The sequence below is a fragment of the Syngnathoides biaculeatus genome, chromosome 10 (assembly GCF_019802595.1).
Source record: "Syngnathoides biaculeatus isolate LvHL_M chromosome 10, ASM1980259v1, whole genome shotgun sequence".
In the NCBI taxonomy this organism is placed as follows: domain Eukaryota; kingdom Metazoa; phylum Chordata; class Actinopteri; order Syngnathiformes; family Syngnathidae; genus Syngnathoides; species Syngnathoides biaculeatus.
The window spans coordinates 11025221-11051087 of NC_084649.1; the positions used below are offsets into that span (position 1 = coordinate 11025221).

The window sequence follows — 25867 nt, forward strand, 5'->3', positions numbered from 1 at the left end:
AAAGAAGCTCAGTGTTAACGTTGCTCAAGTGAAGGCAACTTAATGCATGATGCTTTTTAACATTTATCACTCTCATGCAAGTGTAAAAAAAAGAAGGTTACCACTGTATATCCAAACATATGTAAGTAAGTTTTTTTCGGCTTATCCCGTTAGGGGTCGCCGCAGCGTGATACCTCAGAGGAACGCTCATATTTGTTTGGCACAGTTTTTACGCCAGATGCCCTTCCTGATGCAACCCTAGTCACTCTGGCGGCATGGTGGCTCAGATAGTAAAGTGCTGCCCTCACAGTGCTGAGGACCCGGGTTCAATCCCAGACCCGCCTGTGTGGAGTTTGCATGTTCTCCCCGTGCCTGCGTGGGTTTCCTCTGGGCACTTCGGTTTCCTCTCACATTCCAAAAACATGCAACATTAATTGGACACTCTAAATTACCCCTAGGTCTCATTGTGAGTGCGGCTGTTTATCTCCATGTGCCTGCGATTGGCTGGCAACCGCTTAAGGGTGTACCCTGGCTCCAGCCCGTTGACAGCTGGCATAGGCTCCAGCACTCCCCATGACCCTCGTGAGGATAAGCGGTGAAGAAAATGGATGGATGGAAAATCACCCTCAAATTTGCGATGTGTAATAACTTGATGATGACCTTGTACAAATAAAGATAGCTCACTTTAAAATTTTCGGCTTATTGTTGGAATAGTCATATTGTACTGACCAGCCAGGACAGATCCACAATTAGATTTTGCTGCTATTACCAAGTGACCTTGTTTACTTTCTGTTTTTGTGGTTCATTCATACATTTCTCTTTGTGCTAAAAAAAAAGACAATCAAAGAACGCGTATTTAATCCTTTACATCGTAACGGAGATTGTCTGTGAAGGTGTTGAATGTTGAAGATAATTGGAAGGAGGAATCTCCTCTGCTCACACTTGTCTGACCTTGACAAGGCCATCTGTCATGAAAATGTAGGAAAGGATGCTAATTTGAATTTTTCTTGTCCCTCCTCCTTCTGTGGGGGAGCAGACGGCACAGACAATGGGGGTGGGGTGAAACGGAAATGAAGCGATTGACCCAGAATCAGATGATGCGCACTGATGTGCCCATGCAACAATGAGCGATGACCATCCAATTGATTGATGGTTACCAGGATTTGACAGTACGGACCAGTTTGTGACATAGTTTCTTTCATCATTTCGTGAATAGTTATTATGAAACTCTGTATGATAGAAACTATTTCATTGTATAGCCTTTAAGAAAAAATTGTTGTTTCAATCCATTTAGCTACTTCAAGTACTACGTATAAATACCGGTACAAATGAGGAGCAATAAACATGTATCTTGACCAGCTGACAACTGATGTTCATCATTCAGTTTCTGGAGCACTTGTCTCCAGGCGGAGTACACCCTGGATTGGTCTCCAGCCAATCAACAGCCAAATGAATATAGAGACAAACTGACCTCACACTTAATGAGAATATAGAAGCTTCAGTTTATTTGGAGTGCCACCTCCAAAACGATAATAAACAGCACGGCCTGAACCAAGATTCTAACCCAGAACCTCTGGACTGTGAGGCAGATATGCTAATCACTAACTTTATGAGCTGCTTGAATTGTTTTCAGACTGTGAAGGAAATTTTTTTTCTTTAAATTGTTGTACATCAACATCAAACATTTTTGTGAGATAATCCCATGGTTGTGGAATGTATTGCTTCTCTGAAACTGTTTTTAATCAATCAGTGAAGATTTTAACCGTGGTTGACTTCCCCCTCAATTATTTTTTGTCACATTGTCAGCAGTAGTTAAAAAAAAATGTAACTAGTCCATTTTGAATAAATGAATGAATGAACAGACATCGGTTTTCAAATATAGAGAGGACAAGTAAATAAAATAAAGTTTAATACTGAGATGTCACGGTGTGGCGACGCCTAACGGGACAAGCCCAAAGAAACTTACTTACTTTTACTGGTAGAGTAAAAGCTATACAACCACAGCCACTAAGTATTTGTACTTAGTTACTTCCTGTTTGGGTGGTGATGATTATGATGATGGCGGTCATCATGATGATGATGAATGTGTAAAAGAGATTATTTTTTCTCATGTGGGGGAATACAATGGATTCGTTGTCGTCAAGTTTGTTGACGCTCACATTTTATTGTATCCAAACGTAACCAACTCAGGTTGCATTCATTTTTGTCCTGGGCTTTATTTTAAAATTGGGTGATTTGAAACCTTCTCCCTCGGATCATCTTCTTTGTCTTTTTTCTTTCATGTCGTCAAAGTTGGTACTTAACACGGACCACCATCCTCCTTTTTGTATACGAGGCCGGTTGAAAGAATTACATTAAGTCAGTAAACTTAACGTGACAGACTGTGTCTTTTCGAAATGAACTGACTGAACGGGATTGGTGTGCAAATTTAGTAGGGTTGAGCATTCAAACGAGACTTGTGTGCACAATGTAGGACAACCCTGGCCTCAAAGTCTGGCTTGGTTAAGAAAAGCCTCGCATTGATCTCGATGAACCAGTTCACTCGTTTGTGCTCCAGCAAGCGACACTTCACGCCAACACAAGCAGTCAAATCAATGAGCACAGAGAATGTGAGTGGTGCTATTTCTTATTGCTTGTTGCCAATGGCCAGCAGTGCCTGAGGCTGCATGGCTGCCGGTTTGGGAGGTTAGCACCATTGATAACATGGAATAAGGGTCTTGTTTGTGCTTTACGTGTTAAAAAAAAAAAAAGCAGTTCAATGCTCCATGATGGCTATTTGTGCATCATCTTCATTCGATGGATTCAAAAATCCAGTTCTGCAAGTAACAAATCTTTCATTGCTAAACTCAATAATTTCTTCGCTTCATTTATCGGCCTGTATTACCACACTGGGGTGCCACGGTGGCGTTGGCCTCACACTTCTAAGGACTGGGGTTCAAATCCTGGCCCCGCCTGTGTGGAGTTTGCATGTTCTCCCCATCCCTGTGTGGCTTTTCTACGGACACTCTGGTTTCCACCCGCATCCCAAAAATATGCAACATTAATTGGAGACTCTAAATTGCCCCTAGGTATGATTGTGAATGTCTGTTGTCTGTCTCCATGTGCCCTTCGATTGCCTGGCAACCAGTTCAGGGTCTACCCTGCCTCCTGCCAGATGACAATTGAGATTGACTCCAACACTCCTGCGACCCTTGTGAGGATAAACTGCTCAGAAAATGGATGGATGAATTGATTACCACACCGTAGTATTGATGTGTCCCAACTACAGCCCAGGGGCCATTTGTAGCCCACGTCATTGTTTTTAGTGGCACTACTCTAGTCCCACTACTACTACGCATTGGTTAAATACAGCTACTTACAAAGAAAATTGAAATAATTTTTTTTGTAATGACCTGATGAACAACTTGTGCTCTGTGGCAAGTTCCAATTTGTGAACATATCATATTGTTGATCCTCAAGTGTCTGCTTTCAACATTATGTACAATTTATTCTTGTTTTGGTTTTGAATGTGTAGATGTTATTTGGCTGCTGCTCAGTGCTGCCCAATAGATGACAACTACTGCATGTGTATATCACTATTAAGACATGTGACGTTGCAGTTTTTCTAAAGAACTAAGCCTTGAATGACCTGAAATATGGCATATGTGTGTCAGTGCAGTATGACAAATGCCCAAGTGTCGTGGCCAAGACATCTGCCTCGTGTACCCATTGCCTTGCATGTGTGCTTTGCATTTGTACTGCCACCGTGATCGTTATTCTGGGCTCCCCCATGTTTGTCCCCTATTTTACTTGGCACTCGTTTGCGAAAAAATAACAACGGTGTATAAGACAATGCCATAGTTGCACACACATGTAAAACAATGGTCTTTCAATCAACACATCAAATCAGGTGGAGAGAGAGACTGATCGGAAGTCAGTCAGAGGTTAGAATCAGTTTCTGGGTTTATGTCCACAGTCACAGCAAACTGATTATCCAGGGAATCAATACAGGACTGATGAAATGGGCAGAAGGACAGAAAAAGGTTTACTTACAAATCAAAGCTGATTCCTCTAGGGAGCAATCTTTAATGAATGAAAGCGGTAACCGGATCCATTAGGCCTAAATTCAATCTTACTACTAGAGACTTAATTTCCAAAAGTAATTAGGGTTAAAACATTAATTATGATAATGTGTGTGATTAAAATCTGTTCAGACAGTCCATTTTTGGAAAAAAAAAAAAAAACCCAAACACTAATGTTATTCTCACTGAGAATTTTATGTTCGTGGAGCACAGGTCACAATTTTATTGCAATCATGTTCATGTTAATAAATGATAATTCATTAATAATTTTTATGGTCAAATGCAATGAAGTACTTTGATTCAACCAGCAACTCTTTTACAGTCTAAAGAAAAAAAACGACATGACATCTGACAGACTTTTATACAGTATATGGTAATTATGACACTGGGTTGGGAATATTCAAAGACAGATTTCTACAGTCCGAGTAAAAATAATGATTTTTAAATAAAAATGATTACACACTCAAATCAAATCAAAAGCCTTTTATGCCATTATATACTATGCATCCAATTAAATGACAAGTGCTTTTCCACAAGGTGCATATGTGAAAAAAATAGAATAAAAATAGAAGAACATCTTAGGTAAAAACAACAGATAATATACATCAAGTGTCATGACCCATCAATACGGAGGTGGGGCCCAAATGCAGGAGTTGGGAGACGCAGAGGTAATTTGGGAAAAACGTTTATTGTTCAGCAGCGGTAGTCAGGACGTCGGGCGTGGAGAGCAGGTCCGCGGGCAGGCAGGAGTTGGTACACGGGAGATCGTTCAAAGAAGGCAGAAGTGTCAAAGGAGTCAGGCTTACGGGGTCGGTCGGAGAGCAGGCGGAGGTCGGCACACACGGGAATACGATCAGAGATATGGGAGTGCTGGAACGGGGCATGAACTGCAACGATCTGGCGCTGGACCAGTCGTCCCCATGGTCCTATATACACCAGGGCCAATCAGTCAGCATGAGGTGCAGGTGTACGCCTCCCAATCATGTGGCCGTGCGGGAACCTGCACAGCCAGCCCTGGACCGGCAGGACCATGACATCAAGGCACAGTTACTGCTAAAATAAATACATGCACAAAAGTGCAGTTGCATCATATTACATTACATTAAAAAAAAAAAAGTCTTTGAACCTAGTTGTCCGTGTTTTGTGAGACCTGTACCTGCCAGAGGGCAGCAGGTTAAACAGGTGATGACCACGATGTGAAGAGTCCGAGTCCTTCACAATATTAGTGGCTGTACTGTGATCGCGGGAGTTGGCAATGTCCTCTAGTCATTCTTGTTTAACGTTTGCAATTTGGACAAGGAAATGTTTGCCTCTCGCAGTTCCTAATTGTGCTGTACTTGAGTCCTCAACATGTGCCAAAATATTGTTTCTTTCTTTGATTTTAAATAATTCACACAATTTTTTTTTTTTTTGCTCATAGATTCAGTGTGGTTTAAAAATAGTTTGTTGGACAATATGATTGTTATTGTAATGTTATTTGTGGTACTTACTGTGTACAGTACCACATAGATGTTTGTACACTGTCATCACTGATCATGCATTTCAAATCCTGTATATGAGGTGTTTTACACATATTCTTTTACCTCCCCACATTTCATCTGAATGCTTCAATTTCAGTCCCAGCGAGAAACTTCCCCTCATTTTTTGTTGCTATATTTACAGAAATTAATGTAATTCCATCCATCCATCCTCTTCTTTTCCTTTCGGCTTGTCCCGTTAGGGGTCGCCACAGCGTGTCATCTTTTGCCATCTTAGCCTATCTCCTGCATCTTCCTCTCTAACCCCAACTGCCCTCATGTCTTCCCTCACCACATCCATAAACCTTCTCTTTGGTCTTCCTCTCGCTCTTTTGCCTGGGAGCTCCATCCTCAGCATCCTTCTACCAATATACTCACTCTCTCGCCTCTGAACATGTCCAAACCATCGAAGTCTGCTCTCTCGAATCTTGTCTCCAAAACATCCAGCTTTGGCTGTCCCTCGAATGAGCTCATTTCTAATCCTATCCAACCTGGTCACTCCTAGCGAGAACCTCAACATCTTCATTTCTGCCACCTCCAGTTCAGCTTCCTGTTGTTTCTTCAGTGCCACCGTCTCTAATCCGTACATCATGGCCGGCCTCACCACTGTTTTGTAAACTTTGCCCTTCATCCTAGCAGACACTCTTCTGTCACATAACACACCAGACACCTTTCGCCAGCTGTTCCAACCTGCTTGGACCCGTTTCTTCACTTCCTGACCACACTCTCCATTGCTCTGTATTGTTGACCCCAAGTATTTGAAGTCGTCCACCCTCGCTATCTCTTCTCCCTGTAGCCTCACTCTTCCCCCTCTACTTTTCTCATTCACGCACATATATTCTGTTTTACTTCGGCTAATCTTCATTCCTCTCCTTTCCAGTGCATGTCTCCATCTTTCCAATTGTTCCTCTGCGTGCTCCCTGCTTTCACTGCATATGACAATATCATCTGCGAACATCATGGTCCAAGGGGATTCCAGTCTAACCTCATCTGTCAGCCTATCCATTACCACTGCAAACAGGAAGGGGCTCAGAGCTGATCCCTGATGCAGTCCCACCTCCACCTTAAATTCCTCTGTCACACCTAAGGCACACCTCACCATTGTTCTGCTGCCATTATACATGTCCTGTACTATTTTAACATACTTCTCTGCCACACCAGACTTACACATGCAGTACCACAGTTCCTCTCTTGGTACTCTGTCATAGGCTTTCTCTAGATCCACAAAGACACAATGTAGCTCCTTCTGACCTTCTCTGTACTTTTCCACGAGCATCCTCAAGGCAAATAATGCATCTGTGGTACTCTTTCTAGGCATGAAACCATACTGTTGCTCGCAGATACTTACTTCTGTCCTGAGTCTAGCCTCCACTACTCTTTCCCATAACTTCATTGTGTGGCTCATCAACTTTATTCCTCTATAGTTCCCACAGCTCTGAACATCCCCTTTGTTCTTAAAAATGGGAACTAGAACACTTTTCCTCCATTCTTCAGGCATCTTTTCGCCCGCTAGTATTCTGTTGAATAAGTTGGTCAAAAACTCCACAGCCATCTCTCCAAATTGCTTCCATACCTCTACCGGTATGTCATCAGGACCAACTGCCTTTCCATTTTTCATCCTTTGTAGTGCCTTTCTGACTTCCCCCTTAGTAATCATTTCCACTTCATGGTCCTTCACTCTTGCCTCTTCAACTCTTCCTTCTCTCTCATTTTCTTCATTCATCAACTTCTCAAAGTATTCTTTCCATCTATTTAGCACACTACCGGCACCAGTCAACACATTTCCATCTCTATCCTTAATCACCCGAACCTTCTGCACATCCTTCCCATCTCTATCCCTCTGTCTGGCCAACCTGTAGAGATCCTTTTCTCCTTCTTTCGTGTCCAACCTGGTGTACATGTCTTCATATGCCTCTTGTTTAGCCTTTGCCACCTCTACCTTTGCCCTACGTCGCATCTCGATGTACTCCTTTCGCCTCTCCTCAGTCCTCTCAGTATCCCACTTCTTCTTCGCTAATCTCTTTCCTTGTATGACTCCCTGTATTTTGGGGTTCCACCACCAAGTCTCCTTCTCCCCTTTCCTACCAGATGACACACCAAGTACTCTCCTGCCTGTCTCTCTGATCACCTTGGCTGTCGTCATCCAGTCTTCCGGGAGCTTCGGTTGTCCATCGAGAGCCTGTCTCACCTCTTTCCGGAAGGTCGCACAACATTCTTCCTTTCTCAGCTTCCACCACATGGTTCTCTGCTCTACCTTTGTCTTCTTAATCTTCCTACCCACCACCAGAATCATCCTACATACTACCATCCTATGCTGTCGAGCTACACTCTCCCCTACCACTACTTTACAGTCAGTAACCTCCTTCAGATTACATCGTCTGCACAAAATATAATCTACCTGCGTGGTTCTACCTCCGCTCTTGTAGGTCACTATATGTTCCTCCCTCTTCTGGAAATAAGTGTTCACTACAGCCATCTCCATCCTTTTTGCAAAGTCCACCACCATCTGCCCTTCAAAGTTCCTTTCCTGGATGCCGTACTTACCCATCACTTCTTCATCGCCCCTGTTTCCTTTACCAATATGTCCATTACAATCTGCACCAATCACAACTCTCTCCCTGTCTGGGATGCTCAGAACTACTTCATCTAGTTCCTTCCAGAATTTCTCTTTCAACTCTAGGTCACATCCTACCTGTGGTGCATAGCCGCTAACCACATTATACATAACGCCCTCAATTTCAAATTTTAGTCTCATCACTCGATCTGATACTGTTTTTACCTCCAAGACATTCTTAGCCAGCTCTTCCTTTAAAATAACCCCTACTCCATTTCTCTTCCCATCTACTCCGTGGTAGAATAATTTAAACCCTGCTCCCAAACTTCTAGCCTTACTACCTTTCCACCTGCTCTCTTGGATGCACAGAATATCAACCTTTCTCCTAATCATCATGTCAACCAACTCCTGTGCTTTTCCTGTCATAGTCCCAACATTCAAAGTCCCTACACTCAGTTGTAGGCTCTGTGCATTCCTCTATTTCTTCTGATGCTGGATCCGGTTTCCTCCTCTTCTTTGTCTTCGACCCACAGTAGCTGAATTTCCACCGACGCCCTGCAGGTTAGCAGTGCCGGGGGCGGGCGTTGTTAACCCGGGCCACGACCGATCCGGTATGGGATTCTTTAGATGAACGCTCATATTTGTTTGGCACAGTTTTTACGCCGGATGCCCTTCCTGACGCAACCCTCTGCATTTATCCGGGCTTGGGACCGGCCTACAGATTGCACTGGTTTGTGCCCCCATAGGGCTGCATTAATTCCATCCATCCATCCATTTTTATTTATTTTTTTTTTACCAATGTGGATAGTGATTATCCTCTTCAGGGTTATGGGCCCTATGACGCCTGATTGTGGGCAAAAGGCACACTACACACCATGCCGGTCAATCACAGGGCACCCACAGAGGCAGACAACCATTCACACTGACACTGAGCGGAAACTGAACCCACACAGCCTAAACCAGCAGAGTGAACCGCTACGCCATCAGTGAGCATTCCGTAATTCATTGAGGAAAATTCTTTTTTTCCCCCAACAGTTATGACCTAAACAGTCAGCCGCTTGCCACTATACTGCACCTCAGGGACTCTCCGGTTTCATCCCTCAGTGATCAATATGCCGTCAGCATAATCACCCAAAATAGGCCAAAGCCGTTTTCCTGTGTTCATTTAAAACAATCTCCGGCGGTTGCCACATTGCATAATTTAAAAAAAAAAAAATTCCTCACTCTCCCACTGTATAGCTTATTGTGTAAGTGGCAGATAAAGTCAGCACACTACAGAGATAAATAGTACAGACACGATTAGTTATTTCTGAATAATCACTTTGGATGTTTTGTATCAGTAGCACTGTGTTGTGCAAAAACAAACTTTTTAGGACAAAAACATCCAAAATGTTGTATTTATCACTTAATTACTGTGACTGTACTTTACCACAACATTCTTGGTGGGTAGTGCATTATTAAACTACATGAACTCTGTTATTGTATTTGGTTATGATGAACATGAGCATCATACAGTATTTTTTTTTTTTAGTCACAGTTAGCCGTACAATAAACAAAATGTCATTTTTACATTTAATTAAACTTTTACTTGAGTCTCTTCAATATCTTATCATGGTTGCTTGGAAACCAGATTGGGACATGTTAACAGTGAGGTCGCTTTTTTTTTCTTGCGAATAAACACGAATATCTTAAATTTTTTGATGGTTACCACTTCACCATGTGTACATATTCTTCTTCTATTCATATATTATTAACAAAAACAATGTTCTTAAATCGATGAACATGTGCTGATCTAAATTTGGATTGGTCGTTGTAGGTGGAAGTCATCACTGTATTCATAGTTTTTCTACCGTCTCAGCTATAATTTCATATATTTTTTCAGAAACCTCTGTACTGTTAATGCTTTATAATAATAATAATGATAATAATAATAATAATAATAGCCACCAGCATGTGTCTCATGCTTTCTGTCTGCTTGTGTCCCCTGGGTAGAAATTTATTTTTAGATTCTCTACCTTCACTATTTGGAAACATTACACTCATATCAGTTGACAATATATTTGTTGCTATGGGTGACCAACTACAAAACTATGTTTTGATAAATGCATGTACCGTACCTTTAACATTTGGATATGTTACAGTGGCCATCTTTCATTTTGCCCGAGAAAACAAATATGCAGATTCACATCGGTGGAGATTGCTGGTCAACACCATTCACCCTTCTGATGCATGTGAATTTCGAAATGATGTGTGACATACGTATAAACACCACAGTCTCTTTGTTTAGGGTTAGGAGAGTATAAGTGTTGGTGTGTATCCTGCGTGTAAGTGTTGCTCTTCACTGAACGATTCACACTGCGGAAAAGAACTCTTTGGTTATAACCGCACCGCAGGTTGAATGGACGTGAACGCACAAAGTCAGCATCTGGCTGATATTGGTGCACTGGAATCATCGGTGACCGAATTTCATCTTGGTTATTTTGTGGGTGCTAATGTGTGAAGTATAAACCCCACACTTCTTTGTTTAGGGTCAACACAGGTGGGAACAGGCATTTACTTGACGTCATGTGGTTGGATGAAACAAAGGGATTTTTGCCATAATGTTACTGAAGACATTCTGCATGAAATATTTAAGATGTTATCAAAGTTGGTCCAATGAAGTACTGGGGGTAATTCCAGCAACTCTTCAAAATGAGCAATCTGACAGATGACACTAGCCATATATATCAGGTCTGACATTTTCTCAATTATTTAAAGTGTGCAAAATCTCTACGATGTGGAGGAATTTATTTTGAAATTAAACATCTGCTGATGCATGTGCTTCGCATCTACCACAGTCAAAGGTTCTGGTTTTGAATCTCAGCTCAGGGCTTCCCGTGTGGATTTTGCATGTTCTCGCCATGATCTCTAGACTTTGTGCACACACTCCAGCTTCCTCCCACGTGTCATTAACATGCACGTTCGGTTAACTGAAGTCTCTCAATTAAATCGCGTTAGGACAGATTTTACATTTCATATCTAGAGAATTTATCTATTTAAATAAGAAGGAAATACAACTTAGATGTCATAAATTGCACATTTAATTTGTCATGTTTATAATATTAAAGTTTCAGATTCACCTTGTTATCATATGATGAGGTTTAACATTCTACAGTATATGTGGAGAAGGGAAGGGGAGGGCAACATGCACAATTTCAGTCAATTTTCAAGAAATATTGAGTTTGGCCCGCGACTTTGTCCCCATATCTAACTTTGGCCCACTTTGAATTTGAGTTTGACAGCTGTGGTTTTGGGTGTCTTCTGTATTTAATAATGAGTTTCAGTCGACTTAAATTCATGAAATTGTTTTCCACATGATTCAAATTTATTCCCCTCGCTTGGATATGCTGCCACTCATCCAAAATATATTGAAATAGGATGGCTCTAAGTGATTGGAAATGGATGGCTGCATGGATGACTGTGTCCTTATAAACGGTGATCTACACAGGACTGTCTGTATGTGTCCAATGTAGACTTTTTCAAAAATATATATGTCATGTCTATTCACAGGCTGCATTTCATTGCCAAAGATAATGTAACATCCCAATTTAAAGTTTCCTTCATCTTAGCTTTTCTAATTGTATTTGTTGGAGGCACTGCATCTTCTCTCCACAGCCACACATGCCATGTTTCTGTTCTCTATGCTGCTTGTTTCTGAAGTGTTCTAAAAATAGCGGCATAATACTGAGCGAGAGACCAGATTACAGTCACATTTGAAAATAAATATCAGATACATGTTAAAATTGAAGTTAAAAAACATTGGCATGCAGCCACCTTGCAATGCAACATAAGGGTAGCCCATAGATTGATGTGAGTTTTTATGGAATTGTAGTAGAATTGAAAAACTACATTTGCTTCCATTGTAATGCAGCAGGCTATTTTATTTATTTTACTTGGCAGTCAAAAACATTATTTTATCTCTTGACGTAGTCACAATGAACAGCACACTGATTTCATGTCAGGACTTTCTGAGATGCCCCTGATCAGCAAGAGAATCTTTGGAGGGAGGACGTTATCGGAGACAAATCAGTGTTTTCATTCTTTACCTGCATAGCAGAGCGAGCCAATCACCCACTCTGATTATGATGTTTGATGGTTTGAAGGAGAGCAAGTCAGGGTGATAGAAAGTGAGGCAGCAAGGAAAAGACTATTTTGGCATCTATTATTGGAAGCAATGATCTCATCCTGTTGTGTTTTTGCTGGCAAACGAGGTGAAGAAACATGCAGGGGGTGTGAAGACAACATTAAAAAAAATAAAGACAAAGCACCAGAATGAGACTTTATTCTGGATAATGTTTACAAAAGAGCCGAAATGAAGCATGGTTATCCCAATAGTGCTGAATGGATTTATCAACGTACAGTATGTGTGTTTGCGGGTCTTATTTTTGAATAAATGGGCCGAGTGGGATATGAAGCAGTAGCAGGGTTCCTGTGCCAGCTGAAAAAACAGTAGAACCCTGAAACACTCCCAGCTCAAGTGAATATGATTAACTTGGCTTCTGTGAGCGTGCGTGGTGTTCTTTACTGAACAATTCACACTGAGGAAAAGAGCTCTTTGGTTAGAACCGCGCTGCAGTTTTGAAGGTTGAATGGACATGAACGCACGTAGTCAGCAGCTGGCTGATATCGGCAGACCGGGATGCTTTGTGAGCAACTTGGAATTTCATCTTGGTTATTTTGTGGGTGCTGATTGGACAAGTGTGTGAGGATTACTGCACAATTGGATATGTTGTCGTTTGTGTGCCCGCTAGAGAACAAATGTGTTTGGGGAGGGGTGTAATGCAAACACAATGTGGACACTGATATGGTCAATACACATTAGCAGTCCCTGAGTGGCTTGTCCCGTTCCCAAGGCAACTGGATCCTCCCGATTCAGTCCAGCTGCAGGGGAGATGTGGAATCAAGGAGGAAATAGCATTCATACCATTGTCATTTTTTAGTGTGGTCAGAGTAATGATTAAAAAGTTTACATATGCACATGGGAGTCTTCAGCCTTTACAAAAATAATAAGGCACACGACAATTAAGATTACTTAACATTGCAATGATTTACAACTGTTATGTATACTAGTGAATTGTGCTTCTATTTCTGGTTACCTAATTTTGCTACACAAAAAAAAGCAACAGTGGAAACAACTGTCAATATAACGGTTGCCCTACACAACCACAAAGAATCTTTACTAAAGAACATATTTAATAAATGAACGTCTCCGTGACAGTCCCATTACGATAAACCACTACTAGTAATAGTTGCTTGCCATTCCCAAATTCACCTGTTGTTTTTTTATTTCATTCATCCTCAGCTATTTGTTGAAAAAGTCCTGTATTTGCAGAATCTCTTATTTTTTTGGGCTCTTTTTTTGTTATCCTAATATGCTCCAAGATTGCCAAACGGGAAAGTAGTAGTTAATGTCAAGACAGTGGCTTTTTTTTTTATGTCACGGAGGAGCTAAGATGAGCTCGTGTTTTTAGCAGAAGTTAGGGGAGATTCTCTAAAAGTCTGTTTAACTATTCGTGTAGGAAATTGTTAACTTTTTGGGCTTGCAGCTGGCAATTATATGTAGTTTTTATGACCTAGAAGAGAATAATTAAGTTCTAATTGTGTCCTATGGGAATGTTTAAAAAAATCTAATAATCTTACTACAATGGATTGTTTTATTCAACATTTTTGAGGAATATTTGAAAATGCACCCTTGGGTGTACTTTTATGAGCATAAACTGTAGGAGCTGAACAGGAATAGTGTAATTGGCGGTTGTACTACATTAACGTTTTAAGCCTGAGGACTTCAATGGAAACTATGAAATTTGAAAGATTTAAATATTTTTTCATTTTATTTTTATTTTTGACAATTCACACCTCTACAGAGAATGACTAGTTAGCACATCTGTCAAAGAGATAGCAGAAACACGGCCGCGAACCAAGTGAGTAAAGAAAATGGATGAATTTAAAGCTCACTCATACTGGAAATTTTGAGGCTGGTTTGCTGCATACTTTTACCTCACAACTTCATGAATGTAGTTCTGGATGAAAAAGACACTGAAGAATATATTCACCTCATATTCGTCACCGCATCTGCTATCTTTGACTCTTACTGTTGTCAGAGGGACAATTAGTGCACGTGACAGTGTTTGTTTGTTTGCCTTTTTCAGACTGTTCCTAATTAGCTCTATTGGGTTTGATAATTAGTCCAATAAGAGAATTCTCTCGGAGCTTGTGTCTAATGAGTTTTTGACTGTGTGTTTAGGCTTAAGGAGGACAGGCCGTATGGAAACTGGATGGACTGGATCTGTTATATGCAAAGTTGCGATGATTTGCACTATGAAGAATTCACAATCTGCTTTAAATTTATTTTTTTTTGACAGCCTAGATCTGAATTAGACATTTAATTTTGAGGTTTTAGGGTTTTTATTGGTGCTAAATGTCCTTTAGAAGAGCGAGAGTGTGTGTGTGTGTGGGTCTCCGTGTGTGCGGAAATTTGTGTGTGTGTGTGTGTGTGTGTTTGAGTGACGTTTACTCTCCCAATCAATGTTATGTGTCCTGTCCTTTGTCGGTGCAGCTGAGCCTCTCGTGGGTGTGTGAAATGAGTATAAATAGCTGCTCCATTCTTCTCCATGTGGAGACACTGACTTTCATCATTGTTTGTTTGCCATTTTGTGTGTGTGTGTGTGTGTGTGTGTGTGTGTGTGTGTGTGTGTGTGTCTAAGTCAGACATATTTGTCTATCTGCATTTATCCAGAAGCTTTTTGAAATGTTGAATTCAGTTTGAGCTCAAATACAAATTCAACACACCCTCTCCTTTTATGTTTTATTTGTTTCATAAATCTCCCTTTAAATGACAATGCCATCACTGCTGCAATGGTTGACTTGTCTGACTTTGTCTCCCGCTCAGTGACTTGATATTTAAGTGTTACAATGGTTACCCATTGTGCCTTGAGACTGACCGGTGACCAGTTCAGGGTGTAGTTTGCCTTTCTCCCAAATTCAGCTGCGATAGGCTCCAGCGCCCAGGATAAGCAGTGTTGAGGATGTATGGATGGTTACCTGTCTTTATATCTGTCACGTAGTTCACTGACCCAGTGTTTTAGATTTGGATTTTCCGTAATTATTATTTTTTTAACTAGGATGGGCTGCAGCATGCTTGTGACCCTAGTGAGGATAAGTGGTATAGAAAATTTGAGTCATGTACTTTGCCGCCATGGCCTGTATGCACTCTCATCACACGAGACCTCATTGCTGGGGAAAAAAAAATACAAAGGTCGTTTGCAAAACGAATGAATAGGACATTTCACAAGTAATATTTTGGATTCCAGGGACACATTCATCCTAAATGAGACACTTGTACAAAGAGTCTAACTGTGTCCAACTGATTGCCTCATGAGCAGAGAGCAATTGTGAAGTGGCAGAGCGTTGCAGAAATGTTGCCTTTTAAATGACAATGGAAACTAATTATCCTTATGGGCAAAGCACTGACGAGTGCAAAATGAGACCATGCGGCATAAAGCCCAAGTGTCATTGTTTTAAAATGACCTTGGCTCACTCAATGCTGACATTTGGTAAATAATGAACAAGAAAACCGCAAAATATTGCTACATGAACCCACAATTAGCCTCTTTGTCACAAGTGAGTCCACTAGGATCCATATATGTCCATGCGAGAACCCTGCCTGCACTGTTTGACACATGATGTGGTCTTTCTGAACTTGAGCTGTTCCTTTCCTTCTCCACATTTTTCTCTGTCATTCTGATACACGGTCACCTTGGTTCTCATTCACCACATTTGATTTCTTTTCCGTCAAAGCCTCCTTTGACTCCTTCCTGTACTTCAGATTTGCCAGTGTACCATTCATAAAGGAATCTCTGTATTCTAAAATTTGACAATTACATACCGGTACCTTCTCCAGAGTTGTTGACTTATGTTGACTTCCACGTTAACCACATGTGACACCGACTAAAAATCATCAGATGCCATCTTACATTCCCCTGCCATATCCCTTTTATGCCACCAATCAGCTTAGAGTCCCTCGTATGGTGTGTGTGTGTGGTTCCATTTATATTACCTTTGGTGTCAAGGTTATCTGAAGGTGGTCTTGTGTGGTGTGTATTTATACAGATTAGTTGATCCTCGTTTACCAGAAGCTATGTCTGAAGGATTGAGAGAGAGTGTTATTGGTAGGTGTGACTCATACTTGAGACGAGCCGTGTGCTGTTAGTAAATCACATTTTTCTGCTGTCACAGGACACTATTTAGTCCTTCATGTGTCTTTGTGATGCGGGGAGACTCTCCACACCATCGTATGATGCACTTTTACTTTTCTTACTGCATCACTGATTTGGGTTTGTCTTTGTTGCCACAGTCAATTGGGCATCTGTGGTTTGGTCTCAAGTGAGAAAGCGAGTTGATTTGTATCCCCTTTTGATTGATCCTGGGTTTACCATGCGGAGTGGTCGACACAAAGCTCCAGTAGTGTTGGCTCATCATGTTCTCTGCATCCTTAAGTGATTGCCTCTCCACACAAGAAGGCCGATACAACCACATGACTGTGCGGCGGATCTTATGCTTAAAGCACACTGCAATGTCTGAGAGCCTTTTTCTTGGCAGGAAGTTAACATACATGCACATAAATTGAGCTCACGCTGCTCTATTCCAATATAAATGAGTTCAGGTAGTCCCTTTTAGGCAAATAGGGGCACTCTTTTATCACCATATTGCAGCTGTCGTCCTTGTTCTGCTGGAAAAGATGTCAAATTATCTCAGTTTTAATTACTCTGGCCTCCTTTTGTCAATGAGTTTGCATTCTTTGAGACCCATCAACTCTAAGATGATTTCATCCCCGAGATGTCAGACTCAAGCAATTAATTGCAATGAACTACCTGTCAGAACTGGAAGCTTTATCACATTGGGATTTGCATATAGTATGGTGCATCAAGAACTTACAAAGATACCTGATCTTCTCTCAAAGTCTCTCGTTTTTTTTTTTTCAATACTTTCTCATGCATACTCAGCAGCCCCAATGTTAGATACAATCTGATCTTCTCCCTGTGACAATCAATAGGCCGTTTCATTTAGCATGTTTTGACCACGGTTATATGTGTATTTGAACACATGCAAGCTGTCAAGAATTTAAGCCTTTCTAACCAACCATAAACCTGAAAGGTATTTCTGAAAAAGGCAAAATAACATCAAACACGCATCTAAACTTAACAAAATAATCAACACTGACAATGAACAAAATCAGAATGGATGAAAACGCCTGCAAGGCAAATAGTCTGTATGGACATGGCCTGTGTTTGTCTGTTTGTTCTACCATGATCTTGGGATTTGTTACGTGCTTTCTCAATCTCGCAATGGTCAACAATGAAAGGAGTTTTAGCCATGTCAGCTGTATGAGATCATGTTTAAATGGATTACTTTTGTGCACACCAAGAGGTCACGTCCAGCCCGTGAATAATATTTGATTAGGATCCTTCATTAAAACAGCACAGGCAGCAGTTTTTACATCACATCAATTTCATGTTTTCTGTCATTTTTCAGGATACGTCCTCAGATGGCCAAAGAGAAGATTGAGCGCTGCCACGTGTGCACGTTGGTCACACCGGGAGAGCCGCAAGTCCTCCTGGGAAAAGACAAGGCCTTCACCTACGACTTTGTTTTCGACATCGACTCAGAACAGCAGAGCATCTACCAAGCATGTGTGCACAAGCTCATAGAGGGCTGCTTTGAGGGCTACAACGCCACCGTGTTTGCTTATGGCCAGGTATGTTGCCAGCCAAGGTCTTGGGTCCCTGTGATCCTCGTGTGGGTTCTTGTGATCCTGGCCTTACTGCCCGGGTGTGAACTGTTTCCAGATGCATGTCACTGAGTGCTCTCCATTTCCATAAGGAGGAAACAAAGCAGGCATAGGGCAGTGCTGGTCTGCTTTATTGCGGGCTTTTAACATTTGCATCTGTGCAGCTAAACAAATTGTGCGTGAGAACACTGTCGTCTCTCAATACCTTCACTTTAGTCCCACCTGTACTGTCAGTTTGCGATCGGCTCACGCAGGATGTATGTTAATTCAAAAAGGGTTTATGTTTGGGATTGCTTGGGGTTTCTTTCAGTTTTCAGCTTATCCTGGCGTTGTTTGCTTTTAGATGCATGCTTGTTAGACATTTTGCTGTCTTTCCTTTTCACTGTGCTTACAAGAGCTGTGGCAACAGATTAAATTTTAGAATATAATTGCCACAACATAAAATATATCTGCATAATCCAGTGAAATCCAGAAGTAAGAAACACATTTCACTGTGATGCAGTGCAGTTTCTATATATACTTCAAACAACAATTATTTGTATTGTGATGTTTTCTGTGCCTCTGGATCTGCACCAAAATGTATTATTGTCTATCTTCCTTGACCCAAATAAGGCAGTAGGAATTTACACAGATAGACTTTTCCATTCATTCATTCAAAAGCCCCCCAAAAGCAATGGTTTTAGAAGTACGAGGACTTTGCCTGATGTCTGCGGGGCACATTTTAGACTGAAATAATTCATATCCCGGCCAAAAGAAACTAGTACTCATATTAGGATTAATTAAAAAAACAAAATAATTAATGTAACTGTACCCCATACTCTTTCTCAATACATATATGTCCAATTTATAAATTGTTTAAATATCACCTCAAAAAATACCAAGTATTCGCATTATAACAAACATTAAAATACAGCAATACAATAGGCCTAAATGTTCATCAAATCAATGTTTTTTTTCCCCCTAAAATGTACAGTATATTATTGAAAGTCCTTAATGATTCAATGAAGGACTGTATATTACATGTAAAAGTAAAATAAAAAACTGTACCAATATAAATGTTTGAGTTTTAGGGTGCCTGTGTACCACCAGTGGTATTTGGTATGGTTGAAGGTATGAAAGGTGCAAAAGAAACGGAATTTACTTGAGTTCACGTTAAGTGTGATTACCTGTCACTGTCCCCTGCTTATTACAGTAAAATACAGGTCATTTTATAATGTAACATTTTGCTATATTTGGACAATAACTCTAGAGTTTCATTGTGCTTAATGCAGACGGGTTCTGGAAAGACCTACACCATGGGGACGGGTTTTGATGTGAGCCTAACCGTGCCGGAGCAGGGCATCATCCCACGAGCTGTTCACCACCTCTTCGAAGGGATCCAGAGCAGGAAGGAGCAAGCCAAAGAAGCTGGCACCCAGCCTCCTGAATTTAAAGTCAGCGCCCAGTTTCTTGAGGTACGTGACGCTGAGGGAATTTGGATGTACACTACATGAGGGACCGTGTGTGAGTTGGGATGCTTACTGGTCCTGTTAACTCTTAACCAGATGGGACAAAAAGGGGAAACAAGACAATCAGACACAAACAGGAAGTGACAAGCTGATGACAGACAGGCAGGAGTTTCTGCTGTGCTTTGTCCCGACGAATCTCAGTCGTTCCAATTTGACATTAGTCTTCATCACTGTGGGCTAGAAGATGGATAAGAGCAAGGGATGAGTGGGGGGAAGAGGGAAGCTTGTCTGTGAGAAAGAAGATAAAAAGCCAGCTTGGACTTTTGCTGGATGAAGTGCTAGTAGATAATTTGATTAAAATAATTGTATTACTGCAGTCAGTAATATAGGTTTGTTGTTGGTAATATGTCTTTGGTGTTTGCTTCAGAGGTCTAAAGGTTATCTCAGCTGATTGCCTGTGTGTCTGTGTGTGTGTGCTAGCATTGAGTTTTCAGCTTCTGTGACCCTTGACCTCCTTGGTTTCAGTGGTCACTCTTATGATCAATAAGGCAAATCAGCTGTTTAAAATTAAATTTCTTTTGATAAGGATTATAATGGGACTTAATGAAATCTAAAGTATGTTTTTATATATCATTTATCGATCACAGTGATAGTGTATTTTTCCCCAAACACAGTATAAATTCAAATGTGTCTTTCTTTGAATTTTGACCAAGTATGGGAAATAGTTATACTGGTAAATAATGATTCTTTTATTTTGGGGGGTTTGCCAACGTTCTTGGTATGGACGAATGTGAAGATGTATGTTGTGCTTCTACTTGTGCTGCATGATGTTCGTTGGCATTGTGCATACCCCTTGGGTCACGTGAATGTCACATGAAAACTAGTGTAGTTGTTTACTCCACAGCGTGAGGCGGAAAGCTGTTCTAATTCAATGTTTCAGTTAGAAATGAAATAAAACAAACAAACAAAAAAAGAAACACATTGTGAAGAAAAATGCCAACATGTACAGTAAAAGTCGTCCAGTACATGAAAGCATAATTTATGAGGTAACTTCACCAGTCAGAGATACCTCACCCCATTGACTTTATAAGACTTTAGAATTTTGCATTTACACTTAAGTGTGTTAATGATTATAGTTATTCAAAACAATCCAGTATAAAAATGTTTTTTTTTCATTTTCTTCATGTGCTTTTGATTTGTGAAGATAGAATGTGATTGCAGATTTGATCATTTAAGAATTGATGTTAAATGAAATACTATATTCATTTTAGCTTTACAATGAAGAGATCCTGGACTTGTTCGATGGTGCAAGAGATCCAGAGAGTCGAAGCAGGAAGTCCAACATAAAAATCCACGAGGACGCTAGTGGCAGCATCTACACCACTGGTGTCACTTCCAGACTTGTGCAGTCAAAGGAGGAGGTCAGTACATGTGTTTCGTGACATTGCTACATTAGTGCACCTGCCAGATGAAATACAAGAACAAATGCCTTTGTTTTTCTTTTTTCGTGACCCTGCCAGAGAGGAGTACGTTAGATTGTTTTTGTAGTTCTTAGTGTTGTTGTCCATCCCATCATACTGACATTTGTGCAACTAAAATCCTTGTTATCTTAATTAGCAATGAAAGAAGAGCAAAAATATTCAAATCAGCAAATAATTACGCATTATTATGCATGTTTTTCAATGACCACCTCACACATTGGCAATCGTAACATTAATTTGTCTTTGCAGAAGTTTTGATGCCTTTGGAGTTCATTTGATTGTGTATATGTTCTTCATTTTAGAAAGGAGTCTAAGTTGAGGTCAGTTAAAATTGCCTTTTTTTTTTAACCACCTTCTGAGCTGCTAATTGCAGGGGGACTCCCAGAGATCCCCAGAAGCTCCCAAAAGTCAACAATTGTCTGCTGGTCAGCTGTCAAAAACTACAATGGGTTGACAAAGGAGACTCTTCTCCTGCAAGCTGCCTTTTAGCTTCACTGATTTTGATTGATTTGGCAGTGAATGTTTTTTTTTCCTTTCCCTTGAGCAGAGCATTTTTATATTAACATGTATCTGTTGCATGATTAGAGTGGAGATAAGAATGGGATGGGGGTGTTTTATGGCCTTTTTGTGAGACACGTATCCCCAAAAATATTGGCTTTTTAAACAATGTTAATTGTGGTTAACCTATTTTTAGCACGCACATGATAAGTAAGAATATGTTTACACTCAAAGTGGTGCATAAAAGTATCCTTCCATTTTCTAATAATTGCTCCCACCATTGATTTCTTCACACCAAGCTGCTTACATATGGTTGATCCAGTGTCAGTGTTTCTAGTGTCCTTTGAAAATCTCATTTTCTGGATTTTAGTTCTCTCATTTTGTCTCTCAAGGGTGAAGTATACCTATGATGAAAATTACAAGCCTATCTCAACTTTTCAAGTGGGAGAACTTGCACAATTTCCGGTCGAGTAAATACTTTTTCACCCTACAGTTTTTTCTGATTGAAAAAAATTGCATACACGTTTCTATGGGACAATCTGCTTAAAACTACGAACAAATTGGAGGTTTACCAGCATCATGAAATGGATTGTGTAGGACCTAACACATTCTATTACTACCTACATATGTCTGTCATTAAATTTAATACATGTTGAAAAATATATTAAATGCCCATTCAAATTCATGGCAATCATTTAAAGTGTTAAATAACCTCACCGACAAACTGAGAACATGACGATGGATGGTGTTAATTCCAAATGATGAAAGAGGCTGATTTTCATTATCATTTTCAAGACCAGACAATGAAGTGCTGCAATCTTGACTGGCCTCCCGTCTTGGTACAGCTTCATGTAGACAGGAATTGTTCTTTTGTGGAGGCAATGCAGAACAAAAGAAGTGATGTAGTGAGGACACACTCTACGAGGCTGTCTTCATTTCAAATTAAAAGTTGTAGCTGTCTCATATTTTGTGTGCACAGCTGCTGCAGTGTCTGAAGCTGGGCGCGCTGTCCCGCACCACTGCCAGCACGCAGATGAACGCTCAAAGCTCACGCTCGCACGCCATCTTCACTATTCACCTCTGTCAGATGAGAGTCTGCCAACAGCAGCTGCAAATGGTGAGCCCTGATGAGGATGAAGGGATCAGAGGTAAAAATGAATAGAGACGAATGATACGGGATGAGGCAGATTCGTGGGGAGAGAGTCTCATCAGAATTTCATGACAATCTGATTTTACGTACAAATCTCACAGTAGGCAGAGGAAGGAAGATTAGGATTAATGAGAGGATAGAAGAGGCAGGTATGGAAAAAGTCAAATTCCTTTATTTGACTTTAAATTTAATGGAATGAAATGTACTTCCATGACTGTATATGAAAGATTTGTACAGTATTTGCCAAATTTTGACTCCCTTTGCTATTCCAAAACTCATGTTGACGTTGTAAAGTACAACAATAAGAGCATTGATGTATAAATATCTGAAGTGAAAAATAGAAACTATGTTTGAGCCATCATATTATCTTATTACTATGAACTGTTTTCCAACATTCTAACATATTTTGCTCTTTTTTTTTTTCTACAACCTCCTTGCTAGACGAATGGAGACGAGAAGACTGAGGAATTAAATGGTGTTGATTCCAGCGCCATCAAGCAGCCCGAGTATGAAGCACTTATGGCCAAGTTCCACTTTGTGGATCTGGCTGGTTCTGAGAGGCTCAAACGCACCGGAGCCACTGGAGAGCGAGCCCGCGAGGGCATCTCCATTAACTGTGGACTGGTGAGGCAGACACAAATTGTTTGCGCATGCATGTGGGTGTGCCTCTGCATTCACTGACTCATTATTGTTGGCTTTTTATGGCATGCGATTAATTAATGTGTTTGTGTGTGTGTGTGTGTGTGTGTGTGTGTGTGTATATATTATAGCTGGCCCTGGGAAATGTCATCAGTGCTTTGGGAGATCAGTCCAAGAAAGGGGGGCATGTTCCCTACAGAGACTCCAAACTCACTCGGCTGCTACAGGACTCACTCGGAGGCAACAGGTAAGTACATGATTCATAACAACATTGCTAGATTGAAGCAAACCCTAAAACATGACCTAAAAGTCAATTGTAAACATGCGAATAAGTCACTAAGCTCACTTTTAAAGTGGCACTTAAGAGGCGTAAAAAATGTCATGTCAATTCAACATACTATATACAAGAGGATCTCAATGGTTCTTCTGGATTACAATCAAACAAATAAGCTCACAATGAACACGACACCATCTTGTCTTTGCATGTTTTCAGCACTTACTCTATCTTCAAACAAATTGAATTTATATAAAGAAACACAACACGGATATCTACCAAGCACCTCTTTAAAAATAAGTTGTGAGGCTCACTTTTAAAATATACTCATTACAATGGAATCTGTCTTATAGTTACATGTTGAAACACTGTTGACGAGTTAGTTTTTTAATTTATTACGATTTAATACTATTGGATATAAATTGACCGTAGCATCATATATAGTCTACTTTAAAAAGATGTTAAATCATTTGAAATACATTACATTGCTGTATAACTCCTAACCACCTATCGAATTTAAAAATTTATATTGCGTATATGATATACAATATTTACTTCAATATCAATCTGTGATCTTGGGCCCACATATTCATGTTTTTTGGGGGGTGTGGGGGAATACTTATACTCTAATTTGTGGAGACCGCCGTGTATTTGTGTTTTTTTTCTTGATAACTGCTTATTTGAATTTTTTTGGGATGACTTCAAGATTAGTTACTATTACTTAAGTTACTAGTTACTATTAAATCCTGTTTAACAACCATATTCTGCAAACTAGTTGAGACTAAATCATCTCCACTGTTTGCAGCCATATAGCAGCCTCAATTTTGCCTCTATAGCTTTGAAACCAACTCGATCAACTGACTCCCTCTTATGTGATGATAAACATAAATTTGTCGTGTCATGACATAAAGATTGCAACTATGCATTAGAAACATCCCGATTAAAGTATTAAATAACTCTTTCCAGTCGCACTGTGATGATCGCCTGTGTCAGTCCTTCTGATCGTGACTTCATGGAGACCTTGAACACCCTCAAGTATGCAAACCGGGCCCGGAACATCAAGAACAAGGTGGTGGTGAACCAAGACAAGACCAGCCAACAGATCAGCGCACTGCGAGCTGAGATAGCCCGTCTCCAGATGGAGTTGATGGACTATAAGGCGGTGCGTAGTTCCCCTAAAAAAATAATAATAAATAAATAAAGAAAATTTTGGGGTAAAAAAAAAAAAAAGGAAAATAAGAAGGTGCCCACCGTAATACAATTTCCAACCAATAGACAAAACAATTAAAATTAAAAGTATTTGTGACATGAAGCAGCAGTCTGCACTTTTGGACCTCTTGCTTGCCCACCTGCAATGTTTGGGAGTGAGTTCAAATGCGCTGTCGCGGTGACTGAAGGGTAACGAATTCGACTTGACCTGGATTTGGTAATCAGGGATAAGATGTGACTGCAAAGTAACACAGGCAGGCTTCTTCCACTGGACATAATGATGTTTGCGTGCTGTGATCAGATTAGACAGGGAGCCTCTGTTCGTAGATTATGTAATAGACTGTTCCAGTGTTTAACATTCGGAGTCTGACAATGGCAACTTGAAGAGCGCGAGACAGACTATCCGACGCTTTCACATTGTTTTAAAACATGTTGAAGCCTAGAATGGCCCTCAATAGAGTGCTGACCTCCGCCAAGGCCGGACAATCCGAATTTGGATCAGCACCCAATGCTACATTGTGCTTATGCATGATTTATAATCTTGAAGAAGTCAATATTTTTTCTGTGTTGAGCAAAACCTTAATGCATCGATTTTTGTATGCTGCATGTCTTGATTAGTTTCACGGGCAGAATTGGACAGAGTAGCTAATGTTGTACTCAAGTCATAGTACTCTTACCTTTGAATGATATCACTCAAGCAAAAGTAAAAATTAGTCCACTAAATTATTACTAGAGTAAGACTAAGAAAGTGCTCAGTGGAAAAAAAATACAAATTTTGTTAGAAATTTGGTTGTAACTTTTGAATTTTAAAATCAGAGCATAAATGTTTAATAAAATACATATATTTAAAAAAAGTGTAAAACTTGAAAATTCAGATATTGCTGAACAATTGCAAATAACCTAAAGCATAATAAAAATCTTTATAAAATAAAAAATACATACATATATAAATACAAATGAGGCAAATTCAGTCCCAAAACATGGTTTACTATTATATTATATACTATTATATATATTATTATACTATATACTATTTTCTTCACATTATTAAACAGCACAGTTTGCCCACAAAGTACAGGAACAGTACTCTACAGTGGATACATAAAATTAAAATGCCATGATTAAAAGGCCATGTTTTATTTTGATGTCAAAGAAAAGGTAAAAATGAACAACTAAAAAAATTTGGTTGCACACGCGTGTTTGTACACCCTCTAATAAGTGTCATGAGGCG

The 25867-nt window shown here is 40.2% G+C and overlaps 1 protein-coding gene across 6 annotated transcripts in view; it reads left to right on the forward strand.

Annotated features, from left to right (window-relative positions):
• Window positions 1-25867, forward strand: part of kif21b (kinesin family member 21B) — a 93085-nt gene that overhangs the window by 26229 nt on the left and 40989 nt on the right. For 5 of the 6 annotated variants that reach the window (XR_009796846.1, XM_061832773.1, XM_061832772.1 and 2 more), the window contains 7 exons: window positions 17682-17904; window positions 19209-19391; window positions 20657-20806; window positions 22344-22481; window positions 22956-23138; window positions 23285-23400; window positions 24394-24589. Coding sequence is in view for 5 of the 6 variants with exons in the window: in XM_061832773.1 (XP_061688757.1) it covers window positions 17682-17904; window positions 19209-19391; window positions 20657-20806; window positions 22344-22481; window positions 22956-23138; window positions 23285-23400; window positions 24394-24589 (1189 nt within the window). In the remaining variant the exon portion in view is untranslated. Of the gene's footprint in view, window positions 1-17681; window positions 17905-19208; window positions 19392-20656; window positions 20807-22343; window positions 22513-22955; window positions 23139-23284; window positions 23401-24393; window positions 24590-25867 lie in introns of those variants that run through there. The other variant, XM_061832775.1, reaches the window with a different exon arrangement.